General features: G+C 48.5%; 1 protein-coding gene across 1 annotated transcript; it reads left to right on the top strand.

Moving 5' to 3' along the window:
- Nucleotides 1-1,550: 1,550 nt before the first annotated feature.
- On the top strand, nt 1,551-14,541 carry tamalin (trafficking regulator and scaffold protein tamalin). The gene is made up of 8 exons (XM_029246445.1): nt 1,551-1,889; nt 5,096-5,145; nt 6,427-6,481; nt 9,585-9,687; nt 11,774-11,867; nt 12,817-12,883; nt 13,424-13,490; nt 13,680-14,541. The coding sequence occupies exons 1-8, from the start codon at nt 1,680-1,682 to the stop codon at nt 14,165-14,167; spliced, it is 1,134 nt and encodes a 377-aa protein (XP_029102278.1). The 5' UTR covers nt 1,551-1,679; the 3' UTR covers nt 14,168-14,541.
- The last annotated feature ends 2,578 nt before the right edge of the window (nt 14,542-17,119 follow it).

The raw sequence follows: 17,119 nt of genomic DNA, 5'->3' as shown, positions 1-17,119 counted from the left end.
CTCCGCGCCGCGCTTTGTTTCGACAGAAGTGCCACATAAAACTTTCGTCGAGCTACGTTCATCTAGAAAGGAAAAAAGAACTTCTCTAAATATTATATAAAGTCATTTGATGCGAATGCATACTTCAATAATAATGACTGCTAGTAGGAAAAGCAGATTTTAATTAGAAACCCTTTAATATTTAATCCAAATGTTGTCCTCGTGGGGGGGCGCGGTGGCGCGGTGGCGCAGTGGGTTGGGCCGCAGTCCTGCTCTCCGGTGGGTCTGGGGTTCGGGTCCCGCTTGGGGTGCCTTGTGGCGGACCGGCGTCCCGTCCTGGGTGTGTTCCCCTCCCCCTCCGGCCTTACGCCCTGTGTTGCCGGGTAGGCTCCGGTTCCCCGCGACCCCGTATGGGACAAGCGGTTCAGAAAATGTGTGTGTGTGTGTGTGTGTGTGTGTGTATGTTGTCCTCGTGCCTTATTAACCAAACCCACGAGGCACCAAAATTGAATTTCTGAAAACCGATACATTTCAGCATAATAATCTTTTTAACTGTGGTAATGCGGGGACAAAAATGTTGCCAATGGAATTCCAAATAAATCACTACTAGTTCTGGCTCCATTGTGATGGAGCATGTCCCTCAAAACTGCTAAATCCCTCTCGGCGTTAAAGAATGCTCTCAAAACATACCTCTTTCGATGTCACTTCTCTCCGGGTCTATCTTCTCTATAAACTTGCACTACATTATTTGTTTAAAATGTGTGCTTTCTACCAATTCTATGTAGAGGTAGTCGTCTAATCGGGCAACAAGGAAGGAGCGCAGTGGTCAGAGCTGCTGCCTCGGGGGTTAATCGGTAATAAATTTGAATCCCACCTCCTGCTGTAATACCCTGAACTGAAGAAAGATACTTATCCGGAATTGAAATAAGAAAAAAATAGCCAGCTGTATGGATGGATAAATCACTGTACGGAAGTTGACATCGATCGAAGTCGCTTTAGCGAAAAGTGTCAGATAAGTGAATAAAAAGTAATGTACGCTTGGTGAACCGTGGTAATCCGACTAGTTCACTATCCTTTGAGCACCACGTGTCTGCATCGACATCTCTTCGTGTGTTGTTGTAGCGCACTTTCCCTCTCTTATTATTTTTTTTTTTAATTATGCTTTATTCAAAACCATAAGAACAAAAAAACTTACAATATTCCACATCACAACTTATATGTAACGAATGTAAACGTAAGCACGTGATTAGGTAAGACATAAGTAGACTTACTTGACAGTTAAACTGTGAGTTGGGCTGAGTTGCACAAGCGGCGGCACTAAACATGGTAAAGTTTCGAGTTAATAATGACGTCGCCGAGGTGAGGCAGTTCGCAGTCGCGAAGTTATTGTGTAGAAACAACAAAAACAAGAAAAACAACAAGAACAACAACATGATGATGATGATCACGTAGAGTGGGTGGCGGCGGCGGCGGCGGCAGAGCGGGGAGGGGCGCTGGGACTCCGCGGGCATCACCTCGGGGCGCGGACATCAGTCAGACTCAGAGCCCCGCCCGCGACACCACTTTATTTTTATGTGTGTGGGGGAGCGGCGTTCAGTGGAGTAAAGTCACAGTACAGCGGGTACAGCAGAGTGCGCAGTGCAGAGATCTGCCCCGTGCCGCGCGAGCCCTCTCTCTCTCTCTACCCGCCGCCGCCGGGCATGAAAAACATGACGTTCCGGAGAGCGAAGAAGGGGAGCCCCCCGGAGTCCGCGTGCGGCACCTCGTGCTCGGACAGCGGCGATATCTACTTCCCCTCGTCCAAGTCGGACAGCGCGGTCGCGGACGCCCCGGCCGCAGCCGGCTGCGAGCTCTACACGTACCGGAGCCTGGCGTACTCCGGAGGAACCCTGCCGCGGAACCACAGAAAGGTGCCTCCGTCCAACTTGTTCGCGGCGCCGCGGTGACAGTGAGTCAGTGACTGAGTGAGTGAGTGAGTGACCGAGCGAGCGCGGAGAGGAGCATCTCTCTCCTCCTCGCCCTCGTCGTCTCGGCCCGCCCGCCCGGGGTCTTCGGTACAGTCAGTGGGCGCGATGCCTGAACTGCGCAGTGCGCTGCTCTAGACTTTTATTCCCTTCTTTTGCTACTTGACCTCCCTGAGTAAGTTAACGTAGCGTCTCGGAGCGGCTGTTTTGAAACGCCTTCTGCTTCTCTTCTGACTGACTGTTAGTGGTGCGCGACGCGCTGTTGACAGCCGCCTGTTGCGCTAAACGCCCGGGCGACACGTCACGTCGCGTAACAAGACAAGCGACTTGTCAAGTGCCTCGTTTGTTGTATCGACCCCAAACTGCGGCTCGTCTCATAAACCCGCCGCTTCGCTCGCAGACACGTGTCGTGCGGCTCTGGCTTCCCGGGCCGGTGCGGCTTCTGGTGACATTAATTAGATTTCTCTTTGAACCGCGCGCGATCTTCTTGTAGCTTAATTAAATCCCTGACAACAAAGAAAGAGCGGGAAACCGGCTCGTGAAACACGCATTTAATACATTCTAGCATCGCGGTTTCTGTTCTCTCTGAAAACGCCGGGAGGTCGCGGTGAGTTGCGTGTGTGTCAGTCAGCGCTCGTGTGTTTGCCGTGTCTTTCTTGGTGACCCACACACTCGACTCGTCGCACACATTGAGCGCACATGTTCGGGAAGAAGAGCGTCTGGAGCGCATTACGAGTGGAGCCGGTGATCCTGGACAAGCCGGAGTGTTTGAACCGTTAAATAATTGTGACCAGTCCCGAGTCCGGTAGGAAGCGTAGACGGAGTAGCAGTGCTTCATGAGTCAAACCCAGCCTTGAGTTTTTGGGGAAGCAAGGGAGGAGGGATGGATAGATAGTTTGAAAACTTCTAGATCAGAGTAGTGTTTTTTTTAAGTGTTAGGAAGCAGTGCTCAGGATTTTATCTAAAGACTTCTGTTGGTGCCTTTGGACAGAAGTCTTATGTTTTGATTCATTTTCATCGTTTTCAAATCCCACACATTTTGGCCAGTGGTGTTCTGGGATGTTGTCTTGCAATCCGAAGCTTGCTGGTTCAAATCCCACTGCTGCTGTAAGTACCCTTGGTCGTGACACTTAACTATGAGTTGATACAGTACGGATACCCTGCTCTATAAATGGGAAAATCGTTGAATATTTTAAGTGGCATTGGACAAAGGAGTCAACTAAATAAAGGTTAATAATGTTTTGGACCAAGCAAGATGGTGTAGACAGATTCTCTTCTTTTCACGTGCTGTTCCTCATCTTTCTCTACGGCAGGGAAATGAATATGAGTTGCAATGATTTGAATATGGAAGGAGTCACGTGTAATTTGCATGTAATCGCACCAATTTACATGTTCACAGGTGATTCGGATGCATGGAACCCAGCAGTTAGACAGAAGCTTTTGTTATGGGGTAGTAGGTGTCTAACAGCTCATCAGCATTTTGCATTGTGTTGCAGATAGAGATGACCTGGTGTGATGTCTAGTGACTGTGACCTCCATTTAGCATTAGGTGTGAGGCCTGCTGTGTAAAAGGGAGTAAACCTGTGGTTTTGCATCTTACTTGATGTGTGCAGTCAAAGCTCTTTGCATGGCGCCTATTAACGCGTGTGTCCATCTCCTGCTGCCCGCTCATGCTCAGATGGGCCCTGCCCATGCTCTCCATCCATGTTCCTCTCAATGAACTGTAAGCTGGACTGTCCAAAGACCTCCTTGTGCTTTGGAGGTTGTTTTACACAATGGGCCTACTGTGCCTTAGTGAGTTAACTGCTGTAATGCAAGCATTTATGGGCGCTCTTTAACTGTACTCCTCAAGGTGACGTCACTTGAATTCATCCGTGCGACTGCGGGCTCGTTAAATCTGCGGCCTTTCAGTTGTACTGTGGTTTTATTTCCATAGCGTCTGACGCGTGGACTGCAGTCGCTGACTTTCACACTTTGGTATAACATTTGCCAAGTTTGATTTAAACAAAATTTCCCCAGAATTTGATGGGGAACAGCCCTTCTGATGGGGATGGCGCAGTAGGTGGCTGACAGCAACAGGTCCCAAGTGAAATGTTGGTATTTGTGTCCGAGGGCTAAATGACCGTAAAACCTGAAATGCTGCAAAACCTGAGTAGGAAAAGGAGCGAGCAATTCAGACAGTAGTTAGGGAATCAGACGGATACTTGTTACAACACGGGCTTCGTGTGGGCAAGAGGTCTGCACTGTCGGTAGAGACAGGTGTGATGCCACAGAGTGGTCAGAGAGAGGCATCCTCTGGGCCCTGCACTCTGTGCCTGATGGCTCACTTTGGCTGTGTGACCATAAAAGACCATTGTGGGGGGGTTCGGTCTTCGCTCTGCCCGCCCCCATGGGACTCCCGAGGTATTTGGGAATAAATGAAGTCATTGAAAACGTTGCGGACAATTTCGTAAGCGTAAGAAAGTGAAGAAAGGCAACATTTTATTATCCCTGGCCGTGACACAAAGTGCACTTTCAGAAGAACAACACTTGGAGTCATTGAGGTGGAACAGGAGTGAATTGGTGGGCTTTAAAAGGGAAACCTTGTATAATCTGAAAGATGTTTGCGTTAAGCAGAGATTGGGAGGGTCTCGCGCTGCTTTCCGTACACTTTTTTTCCCCCTTCAATGCACCCATTGTTGAAACAAACTGTTCATTATTATGTACTGAATATAAAGTACATGCACTTCTACAGTACATGCCTGGGGCAATTTAAAAAATGTTTCTTGTGTGAAGTGCAGCAGGAGACACAGAAATGGACTATATTTCATGGTACAGTTCGGTGTTATTCAGGGTCGACTTGTGAGTAAGATTTAGGTAAAACAAACATGGATACTTAATCTGGAGAGGCCGTATAGACAGCGCCTCCCTCCTCACAACTCTGCCTTCCTCTCATACGTTAAAGTTAACATGTTAAACGGGCACTTCGGCCGGCAGTTAATCGTGATCGCTGTAGACCGTGACGGGCTGAGAAGCATGAGACAGACAGCAGCTGGGGGTAGAAGGGACATCAAAGATGTCACATGGACCTGAGCTGAAATGAGGACACATCTACCTTGTCACACCTTCCACTGTCAGCATCGGTGACACCTGTCGTCTTTGTCCTCGTGTAGGGATTGCCGCAGAAGGGGAGGCCTCTCACTCAATCTCCAGAGCAGAAGAGGTAAGGATGCCTCCTTCCGCCTCCGCCTCCTTCACTTCCCCTTTCTCCACTAGAAAAAAAACGCAGCCAAATTCACATGTAACCGACCTGCAACAAATCTAAAAGAATCCAAATTATTTCCCTCTGTCTTGCCTTTTGAAATACCAGTATTCTACCTTCATCCTGTGTGCTTTCACTGTACAAAATCCAATAAATGCTTATTACGGTTCCCAGAACGTGAAAGATATTACGAGTGGAGCCGGAGATCCTGGACAAGCCGGAGCGTTTCGGCAATTAGATGCTCCTGTCATCTTGTGACTTTCTCGGTCATTTATAAGAGCACAAAGGATGGGGGACTTTTTGGCGGGTCTCATCGGCGTCATGTTGGAAACAGCATTATTACTCCTCGTGAACTTCTGCGAAAAGAATGCCGTCAGACAATTGATGAGGTCATGCTCGAGGCTCCGCCTCTTGGCATCACAAGACCGAGCGGTGTCGCGTTCCACGGAAAGACCTGCTTGAAAAAGGCCCATCAATAGCATGCTGGCGGACACTCCCGTGTTTGATTCGCTAACAATACCTGTGAAATGTGTTTTCTTAATGCCGCACTGGGTTCGTGTCACATTCCGCACCCCGAGCGCCACGCGTTCGAGAGGCTGTGTGTTGTTTTGCTGTTTTCCTGCTTGTCTCTTGGTATGTGACCTGCGTGTGCCGCAGTAACAACCTCGTGCTTGTTTGTTGTACAGTTCCTCTTTTTTGGTGCTCAATATACCCATTGTTTTCAGCGCTGCTGCTTGTTGTTTAAAGCAAGACGGTTTCTATAAATATGCAGTAGACAGTCACACCATCGATGACGGCAAAGTCTCTGAAATTGCAAAATGTTAAAAATGGCAATTCTGATTCCTTTGTTCTTCCATTGGAACTGAAACTGTAGCGACTCTTAACCGTCTCCCAGCAAAAGGGAACACCGTGGTACCACCGTGTAAGAGGCTTTGGCTCTACTAAGGCTAAGACAGCATCGCTGTTGATCGGAAAAGAGAACCAGTGCATTGTGGGGCGCTTGACCCAGCCGTGGGGGGGGGGTTCCACGGCACGCAAGCGTGTGTTCAGTGTGTCGTGTCAAAACACCCATGTCTGAGAAACAGGCTCAACAGCCGCTATTCCCAGCACCACAGCAGATTGTGTCATAACAAGGTTCACAGTGGTAAACGGTGTCAGTTGAGGGTTTACCATCCTATGAGAATTCACTTAATTGGGAAGCGAATATGATCTTATCCTCATTTCTATCCGTTTTCGTTTTAGGAAAGTCATTATCTTGGAGAAAGCCGAGGAGGAGACGTTCGGATTCGAGATTCAGGTAAGAGGATTACCGTGTTGACCGAGTAGCGCTGTTTGTGCGCGTGCGATAACAGGATTTCCCAGGTGCCCCGGACTGGTATTTGTGCTCAAATTAAAGGGATTAGGTGCAAAGGTTGGACTTCCCTCCGTTGAGAGCAGTTGGAAAAGAACAAAGTCATAATCTCAGGCACTGGAACTGGGCAGCGACCGTGCCAATCCAATAAAATGGGTGTTTTCTTAATGGGCCGCCTCCTCTATTGCTACTGATTCATCTAAGAGTGGAAATATCGGCGAACGCGCGGAACCGCGGAAGATTCAGACGCTACGTCCATAAAGTCCGGGAGTCGTGTCGAGCTGTAGGCGCCACGACGTTTTCCTTCGGGACGATGTCGAATTTTGGCCTCGTTGACCGCACCTGGTCTTATGCGTAGAGCAGACCCCGGGCTTGCATCCTCTTCGGCTTCGTGACAAGGCCCTCCTTCTCAAATCTCCGTCTCTCACATGTAGAGCAGCAGTCAGAGCGGGCAGCCTTATCAACCCGTGAGCTCACACAACCAGTCCTGTTGCTCAGGTAGCTGGTTATATTTGGGAACAAAGTGTCTCTCGGTATTGTTTAATGGGGACTCTTCCTGTTCTGTGCTGCCAGCCCGTCCGGCACAACGTTGGTGGGGGGGATTTATGGCTTCGGGATCCCGCCTTTTCCGTCCTTCTGCCTTTCCCGTGGTATTGGCAACACGGTGCACTTGGCCGCTGCCCTCTACAATGTAAATGTTCCTCTAAATGTTTGCGTCTCTCTTCTGTTTCGGGACTTTCCCCACCGTAAGAGTATCTGTCCATGTCTCAGGCGAACTCCTGCCGGGACAGGCTGCATGAAATATGTATTTCGGTCCTTAATTTCTACCTGTCACATATTCATACCTGAGAGCTATTCACAAGAATAAGTTGAAACACCTACATCCTCGGTTATGTTTTTATGAATTTGTTCGCATGTAGCCTATTAAAAACTGGGTATTGCAAAGGTAAACCTCTAAAAGATACAAAAATAGAAGTAGCAAATCAGGATAAATTAAGGTTGTTTTTTTTTTTTTTTTCTTTAAAGAAAAAAAGGATGCTGTTAAGTCATAGAATTCGCTTGTAATCGGAGAGGTCACGGTTGGTTTCCGCTATTTTGTCTTATTGTTTGTGCGGTCGGCGGCCGCCCCTGTTAAAGATGCCGTAGTTTCCCGACGCTTGTCGGCCCCGCAAAAAGCACCAGTCCCCCACGTTCCGTGCCTTCGACACCTCTGCTCTCGTTCGGCAAGTTCTCGCCTGGGTGGAAAGGCCGACCTCGGGAGGAAACGGTGAACGCGTGCCACCGACGAGGAAGACAAGTGACACAATTTACCTGGCCAGGGGAAACCCAGCAGTCAGCCTAAGACGGCCGAAGATGATACCTATAGAGAAAGTCGCTCCTAGGGAAAACATCGGGGCCGGTTAACTCCTTTAAGGTGAACATCATGCAGCGCCGGGGCTGCCGTCTTATTGGAATAAATGTATTATCGGCATACCTGGAACTGTACATCACTTTGGAGAAAATTCTTTTCTCCAGATTCGTAAATGTAAGTGTAATGCAAATATAGCACATTTACACACTGCTGGTGTGTGCAAACAGTAAGCACTGAAAGGCACCGACGGTCACCTTCTGACTCTATTAACGGTGTGGTTCCTGTGATGGTTTCATTCTGGTAAATTCCCTGTGATTATAAAATCCTTGTCACATGGCGATTGAAAATGTGTGCAAAGTAAAATGAAGTAAAGGTATTATTTAAAGCTGTACATATGACTAGAAATATAAAACAAAATTTTGGCTTGCCGAAACCCGGGCTCTTCGAGTCTGATATTAATGAAATATGTTAGTAGACATTTTTGAGATATACAAATGTGTCTGCGAGCTTTAATTAGCCCATTGATCTCTGTCCTGGGTTTTGAATGCCCGATTTGCGTACGAGATTAGGGCAAAACCTGAACGCTGCGCTAATCTCCGCAATCTCTGAGCTGCAGCAGGACTGCAGAAAGTGAGCGAAACTGTCTTCTGCAGCTCAGCCAATCTGCTTTTGCCTTTCGCTTTATTGCTTTCCCTTTACACACTCAAGCTTTACTGCACCCAAGATACATCCCGGACGGACAGCCTACGCACTGGGTGACTTAAGCGGGTCTGTCAGCATTTTGCGCTCACTGCAGGGCTGTAGGGCTGCAGGGCACCTTCGGGCCATCGCGCACCTCGGTGAAACTGAGCGGCCCCGCCTTCTCCGCTGTCCCCGCCCCCTTCGACACATTTGTTTGAACAGAGTGCTCCTCGACCACGCGTTCTCAGGTGACGCTTGGAGTGCGTCCAGGTGACATTTTGCATCCATCCGAAACGTGTCAGTCTATTGCGTGTTCGTCGCTTCATTGATTCAGTAACCTTTTTTATTGAGAATTACTACGTTGAGGAGGGGTTCCAGCACTCGAGCTTAACCTCGTGTCGTTTTGACTCGACTACGTGAACCGATGTTGCCCATGTGTACTCTGAGCCAGTGTGGATTTCTAGGATGGGGCCGTGATGAGGCAAGTTGCATGGGGCCATTGCACTGTTAGCTCAGACTACACTCTTCTCCCATCAGGCTGATTCATGTGATTTTTCCAGATGGACACAATCTCACTTCCGCCTCATTTCCAGTTTGCTTCGTGGAATTCCCTGAGATTGCCGCACTTCCTTGCAGTTTTTCTCTCCCATAGCATTTTTTTTTCCACGATCCCGTCATAGCATCTTCCTCTCCGTTTGCAGACGACCCCAGGTGACCTCTGTGTATGAAGGGCCTGGCTATGGGAGGCCTTGTTTTCCCTTCTACTGGGTGTTGGCCCTCTGTCCAGCCGTTCCTCAGCCAAACAAGCAGTTTGCTCTAAATCAACAGTCCCTGCGTGTTGATCTTGGGCGTTGCTCACTGCGGCCCAAAACATTCGTTGTATCTCATCTCGGGTGTTGCTGTTCGACTCTGCGGGGGGGGTCCGTGTGTACGTGTGTGAAGGGGGGCACAAAAATGAAGGAGGATTGGATCCCGTCACCTTCGAGGGCTACGCTAACCGTGCGGCTTCCCTTTCAGACGTATGGCTTGCATCACCAGAACGAGAACTCGGTGGAGATGTGCACGTTCGTTTGCAAGGTCCACGACAACAGCCCTGCCCAGCAAGCCGGCCTCAGAGTGGGTAAGCGGACGCCTCGCTACCTTGTACACCCCTAGACCAGTTCACTTTCCCTCCGCTGACACTGATCCTGAACAGGAACAATCCCGCCTTGTTGAGTTTCAAGTACTTCAGAAGGGCCCCGGGAGTCAGCATTTCACAGATGAGGTGACGTGCCGTAAATCAGATAGACCGATATCATATATCGCAGAATGTCTGTCCATGCGAAATAGCTGGCAGGAGCCCTTGTTTGTCAGAGGATAGTCTTGTCTGCGTTTCAATAACAATTGGTTTCTGCCGACCGCTGGCAAAACAGTCAACAAAGCCGGAGGGAGATTTCACCGAAACTCCAGCAGAACTGGAAGCGCCGTTCAAAGTGGCCTCGTCGCTCAGCTCGCTTTGTTCGCGGCACACCGTGTTTTTACGAAGATAATGGTGCTTTTTAAGCTGCTGCTTGCCTCTGCTGTTTGAGACAAAACAATCCCTTCATAAAAGAGAACTCGGAGAGACCTAAATGGCGCCGAACTCTTGCGAACGCTCATCTTAGTCAAATCCGGCCCCTGTAACCGGCACCCTAATTATGGTCTTAATCTGCGATTAAAAGGGTTTCATCTCCCAATTATGTCCCCGAGTATGAACGATGCTGCTTAATTCTGTCTGAATGAACAGCTTCGCCGTAGGTCTGTCTGACAAACTCATTTTCGCTTTAGTGTATCAGCTGCTCCGTTTATATGTCAATCTAGTGCAAACCCCAGTTTACCCATATTTACCTTGCAAAAGTTAAGATTTTCAGACTTCATCTGGCTCAGGGGTGTCTGCTCCAGAATTCGCCTTTTCATCCCTTTATTCGGCTTCTTAGACATTTAAACTTGGTTATTTATCTGTCGCTTTTCTCTAAAGCGACTTCCAGACAAGATCAGATGTCACCGTATAGTGGATGGAGAGGGTGGTCACACGTTGCGATCAAAATGCCAGGACTTGAAAATAATATAATAAGATTAACGGAATGACTGTTGTAAGTCGCACATGCTGTAAGTTGAGGACGACCTCTATCTCATTTTCACACTTTCCACTTAGGTGATTAGTGAAACAAGGCACACCCTCCACTTCTCTGTAAATATTCTATACTTGTTAGATTTACTGCCCTCCTTTCTAATTTATATACAGTAAGGTATATAAATATCACTTTGACAGGTCTTCAGGGCTAATAACGGTTACTCACATCTCTACAGTAATAAGGAAAAACGATTGAAATGTCCCAGTGGACATGTTTTTGCAGTGGTACTGAATTTTCCCTTTTCTACTCATCGTTGAATTCACTTTGGTTACGCAAGGGTCATTCAAAAATCTTTCTTAAGTCTGTAGGTTCCTAACAAGCAATTTATCATTATAAATATCGAGCCCTCCCACTCTACGTCTGACCTGCGTCCGCGTTAGTTTCACTTCCTACATTCTTCGTGTGCTTTTGTTACTCTGCTGCCTCCGCAAAAGAAAAAAAAAAACATGACTTCATAAAACATTTCTGCGGGCAACTGGAAGGAAAAGGAACAAAGTTCAAAAAAATGGGATAGAGCACTTTTATTCAAGTGCTTGCAGTGTAAGGGAAGATACCAATCTCTTGAATGGGCTCGTGGGCAAACAGACCACCAAAAAAACTCACCACGCAGCTCCTGAGAGTGGAATGGAATAAGGCAGTAGGTATATTAATAGAAAAATAAATATACACACACACCTATATATATATATATACATAGACACACAGACATCCACTCATACCCACACAATGAATGTGTCATTTTTACCAAGCATCTGCATCTATATATATTTTCCTCTATGGCAAATGTGTTGTAAAAAATTACATAGGAATTGTGTGGGTATAAGTTGAGCGGAGAGGGTGTGTAAGCGACTGAGATGATGTGAATGATGACTTTAATTAATTTTCTCAGCGAACACCTTTCTCCGAAGTGAAGTAAAACTCGATATTACTATGCACGGCTGATTGCTCTGCGCACCGCGCGAACCTGGATGGCAAACCAGATGCACAGTAGAGTGGGACATGGCCTTGCAGATTCTTACGTGTTTCCCTTGTCTATGTCTTGATTTGTTCCAGGCGACACCATTGCGCGGGTCAACGAGGAAAATGTGGAAGGCTTTCGGCACAAGGAGATCGTTCAGCTCATCAGATCCTCCGGAAACTCCTTGAGGTGAGCAGTGTACATCGAAGGAGGGCAGGCATTGGGAATGCTTTGGCGGCTCTCTGAGTCCCATCAACATCCCATCAGTGCTCTTTCTCAGACTTTGAGGCTTAGCCTTCACGCAACATCCCTCCCTGCGCTGTTAAGCGGTTCTCCAGTCGACTTTGTTTGTACTCATTTCAGAAAGTGCCCATATCCAGGAGGAGTGCAAATTCCGATGGCCTTTAGATGCACCCGTGTTTTTTTCCTGTGTATTCAATGCTATATTCATTGGAGAATTCGACCGGTGGGAACTGTTAACTGTGTCTTCCGGGCCAAAGTGGGCCAAGTTTACCAAGAAATGCAGAATTTTAACTGCCATCAGCATCAAAAACTCTGAAATTAATTCTTAGGCGTGTGTTTATTATAGCGTGGAATAGACTTGATGGAAGCTGTAATGGAGCCACACTCTGACTCAGTTAATAAAAGAACAAAGGCAGACGAAACACGAGCGCTGGCGCGAGAACCGGTTCAGCCAACCGCATGAGTGCCAGTGGCAAGACTGAGCCATTAAATGCATCGGCCCCATAAAGGGAGAGCAGCGCCAGCCGCCTGAGCGAAGTGCGTTCGCTTGAAATGTGATACGTGCGGTGAGGCCGTGACAGCGAAAGCCCCGACTCAAGTTGGTAAACGCAGACACGTCGTCCGTTGTGATCGTGCACAAAGAGCCATTATTACTGGAATCCCGGTGCATCCTTCCGTTACTGTTATATTCAGTTGCGCATCCCGGCTTTTTCGTTGCGGCTGAGGAATCGCTGGTGAGCAAAGCAGATGAGGCTCTGGATTCAAACCTAAACTTCTAATCCTGGATGGTTGGTCCAGCCGAACTCCGTGCAGGATCAGGGCACGGCGATGCAGCGGGGGGAGGTGGCACGTGATGTGTCACGCCGTCACTGACCAGCCCTCTTGCTTTCCCAAGGTTGGAGACGGTCTACAGTAACGCCATACGGAAGGCCGAGCTGGAGGCGCGGCTCCAGTATTTAAAGGTGAGCCGTGCTCCTGTCCTACGGCTCGCTGCTCCCCTCCCTGGGGCAGCCGGGGCCAGTGACCTTCCCGAGTGAATCTCGAGGGTGAAACTTCGGATGAATGATGCAAATTATGTGCCAACCCGAGACCGATCCCTCTTAGAGTAGCTCTTCACTGAGCAGGACTAGTGACATGGAGCTGTGTCATTTTCATGTGGCCTCATCAGATACTCATGCTAAAGTCCACTTAACATGCACACATTGCACTCTGATAGTTTACTAATTTTTCTGTCTGTTTCTGCTTAAATCAGCAAAGACTTTTACTTTTTTCCAGTAAAGCTGCAGCGAGCCACATCTTTCTCACTTTGTGTCTTTGGGAAATAACAGGTCGGACAGATTGAATAAGTTGTTACTGAGGGTTTCCCGTTAGTTGCTGGGCTGGCACATACCTAATGCATCACTTGCATTGTTTATGCTGTACGAAAGAGCTGTTAACAGAAAGCTGGAGGGCGGAGCATGGCATCCTTTTCCTCACTTGGCCTTTTTGTGTCCTTCGATCAGCAAACCCTGCATGAGAAGTGGGACGAGTACAGGTCCCTGATGATACAGGAGCAGCGCTTGGTGCACGGTGAGTGCTCGCGTCCTGATCCCACTACGTGCGAGTTCAGACGAGGACAGTTTTGGTTGTCCCGCACGCGCGCCTGTGCTGACTTGCCTCCACCCTCGACCAAATAAGCAGTCCGTTGGAGCGCCGGTCACGGTCCGGGTGCTAACCTTGCTCCCCCCTCACTAAACCCGATGCTGTTTTTCCCATCAGGCATTGTGATGAGCGACGCAGCCTTGTGCGAGTCCCTGGAGTCAGCCAGGACCCTGGTTTACGGCAGCATGGGCAGCTCGAGCCCCTCGGTCTTCCGTGCCATCCGCTGCACAGGCAGCGCCAGCAGTAGCGCCAGCTACCTGAGCGGCGTCACAGACGACGACCCGCTGTACCAGACCTTGCTGTACCCTGGGGAGCAGACCGACGGCAAGGGCAGAGCGGCCGCCGAGGAGCAGCCCCACGCGCAACCCCTGCAGCGGTGCTCCAGCTCGGCCAGCGACTTCTCTGCCCCGACCAAGAGCCACCTCACCCGTAGTGCCAGCACTCGCAGCTACCTGCGGGGGGCACCGCCATCATCGACAGGGGAAAAGCAGGGCAGCTACAGCTCCCTGCCCCGGAAGCCCAAGCAGATGAGCTTCCGCAGACGCCTGCTCAAGTTCATACCCGGACTCAACCGAGCGCTGGAGGAGGAGGAGAGCAAACTGTGACCGCCACCCCCCAACCTCCGCGAAAGCTGTGCCTCCCCGATTGCAGCCTGCGGCCCCCACCTCAGGATTGAACTGGACCCTCCCCTGGTCCTCAGGCCCTGCAGCCCTTGTAGATACCCTTCTCTGGTTTCTCCAGAGACATTTTGTTATTTATTTATTTATTTCGATATAGTGACTTTTGTGTAGATTCTACTTTTTTAAAAGAAAGACTCAAAATGACAAAAAGTTTTCTTTCATAAGCTGTTCACCTTATACACCGTTGTTTCTCGTTTTGCTTTTTTTTTGGCTTTTTACCCCCATTTTTACTGTGAGATACAGGACTCATTGCAGCTTTGTAAGACACATTGGCCGTCTCTGATACTTTTGTAATACATTTTTATTTATTTGCCAAACTCCCTGTTTTGAAATAGACCTCTGTCCTTTTAGGGACGAAAAATCGCTGAGAAATAAACATTTGGCAAGTTATGCTCTGAGTGACAATTCATTTTATTCATTCATTTCAAATGGACCAAAGTTTAGTGCCCCCACCCACCATCTGTTTGTTAACACTCGCGTAGAACAGCAGCAGTTTTGATAATCCAGGACTTCCGAGGCACACAAAAAAGGAACCCTTCCTCTTGCATAAGTTTTGCATATTCATGTGTATCTGTTTCATTTGTTTCATAACCTTTGTTTTATGGCCTTGCGGGTGGCAGAGGGGTCTGGGGGTAGAGGGACAGATTCCTTTGATTCGGTGAAACCAATTCCCAAGGAATGAAGACAGTTGTAAGTTCATTCATTTGGATCACCCCTTGTTAGCCTGGACCAAGGCTTGGAATGCACTGGATAAGAATGGTGCCACATTCCGAACTCGGCCCCTGCCATTCTATTTATGAAGCCCGAAGACCCCTCAACTTCTGCACAGCGAAGCGTTCCCATGGAACACACAAAAAGCGAAAGGGTATGGAGACGTGGTTTCTTCGGTGTGTCGCGGGAGATCTGTAAGGTCATTAGAGGCTTTTTCAGGGCAAGCGGCATTGCGTCAAGAATTCCTGGTGGTGGTGAATGGCACTGACCCCCTTGACCTCCTATTTTAGCTTGCTTTGTTCCCCTATGGGAGGTGGTACTGCACAACACTGGCAGGACAACTGGCCGTTACCCAACTATCTAGGAGCTTCCTGAGCCTCAGCATAATAAACCCTGTAGGATTTTAAAAGTGAATGGACAGCTAGAAAGACTTCCGATTAATAGGTGCTGAGGACTAGAATGGACAAAAGGCGCCGGACAATAAGCGCCATGGGGGGTTAAGTTGGGTAATACAGAATGTCTCAAACATGACTGCTGTCCGTGCCACGGTGCACCCAGTCAAAGTGCTGCTGGTTGCGGTGTCCATGGTGTGGGTGTGCACCAGACCAGCCACATATCACCCAGATACGGAGACCACTTGTTGGGCTGTTTGGGACAAAGGCAACGGGTTGCAAGCAGGGGGAAGGGAGGGCGCGCTAACTGCCCACGGGTTCTTCTCTGCACAAAGCCCATTGTCTCTCTGCTGTTACAACTGCTGGCAGTCAAGAGAAAGGGAGGTCAAGAATGCGAGCCACTGGCAGGTCACAATAGCCCCGTTTCAGCTCCACGGGCAACCGTGGCGGTTCTTAGGAAATCCTTAATCTCTTCCTAAAACAACTGGCAGCTGGACGTGCGAGCTAATGAGTGCCTAGTTAGAGTAATGACATTTTAGCTATGAGTGACCTGTCATCATTACAGCCTTTTTTCAAAGAATCGTCCCTTTTTTGAAAAAAAAAATCACGTTTCTTTTCCTCCTACGATAGACTCGCGTACCATGTGGGGTGTACCCTTGACTATTCTTGTGCCTGTGCTCCTGGGATAGGGTTTGCGCTGGCACAGCCCTGCCTCGGACAAGCAGTCAGTGAGACCGAGTGAGTGACTGAGTGTTTCTTTTCTTTAAGGGTAGTCCTGGGATCAGCAATCCATGGCTCTTTTTCAGTTTTGGTGGCGTCGCCTTTAACGTTCTCCTACCAGCAGTTGCGAGCAGCGACGACAATGTGAATTGCGGCTCTTCAAAGCAGGAACGTTGCTCTCTGATATCACTCTCTGCTCCCTAAACTTGCCAGCTGTGATGGACAAATAAAAGAATGCAAGGAAGAGAAATGTCACAGGTTGAAGGTTCAAATAAAGTTCCGTCTGTGTGGACTGTGCATGTTTCCATGTGTTTCCTCCCACGGTGTAGACACATTTTTATGTAAGCTGAAGTATGTAAACTGCCCTTTGTCAGTGCCCCAATGGACTTTTATTGACACATATTTACATAACTGACATCTTTGTCCAAAGCGACTCACAGTGTTAATGTACCTAGAATTTTTTATGCATGTATACAGCTGGGTAATTTTTGATGAGTCATTTCAGGTTAAGTACCTTGATCAAGGGTACTACAGCAGGAGGTCAGGTTTAAACCTGGGTGCTTGAGTACAACGCAGCACCTCTAACCACCATGCCACCCATTGATGGATGGATCCAGCCTTGCATCCAAGGAGTCCCTTTTCAGTCTCAGATCCAACATTGGATAAGTGTTGTGAGGTTGTATGCAGTTTCTTTTTCTCCTCTACATAAAGGTAGAAAGTTTTTGCGGTTGCCTCTTCTCAAGCCTCAGGTCTCAAAGCGGCTGGCCCACAAAGGGTCTTGATGGTTACTCTAGGGGAAGTGAAAACAGCCACACGCACACTCTTGCAGCAGCGGTGTATTTCATTTCGAAAGCTGCCTGCAAGTTTCACAAGAGAACAGGAAAGTTTCAGGAGGAACCAAGCAACGCATGCATCCAAGTAAATAAACCATAAGCACTGAGCCATTTGCATTTTCAAATGTTGCTACTCCTTTGAGGTCACGACCCACGTCATGAGCGCTCTCTCCACACGTATGTCCGGTGGCCTATCGGGCCTAGCCCTTAGATGCTTGCGA

This window comes from Scleropages formosus, chromosome 19, assembly GCF_900964775.1.
Source record: "Scleropages formosus chromosome 19, fSclFor1.1, whole genome shotgun sequence".
Classification (NCBI taxonomy): Eukaryota; Metazoa; Chordata; class Actinopteri; order Osteoglossiformes; family Osteoglossidae; genus Scleropages; species Scleropages formosus.
Note: the sequence above shows the minus strand (reverse complement) of the source record. Positions and strands in the feature narration are given on the sequence as shown.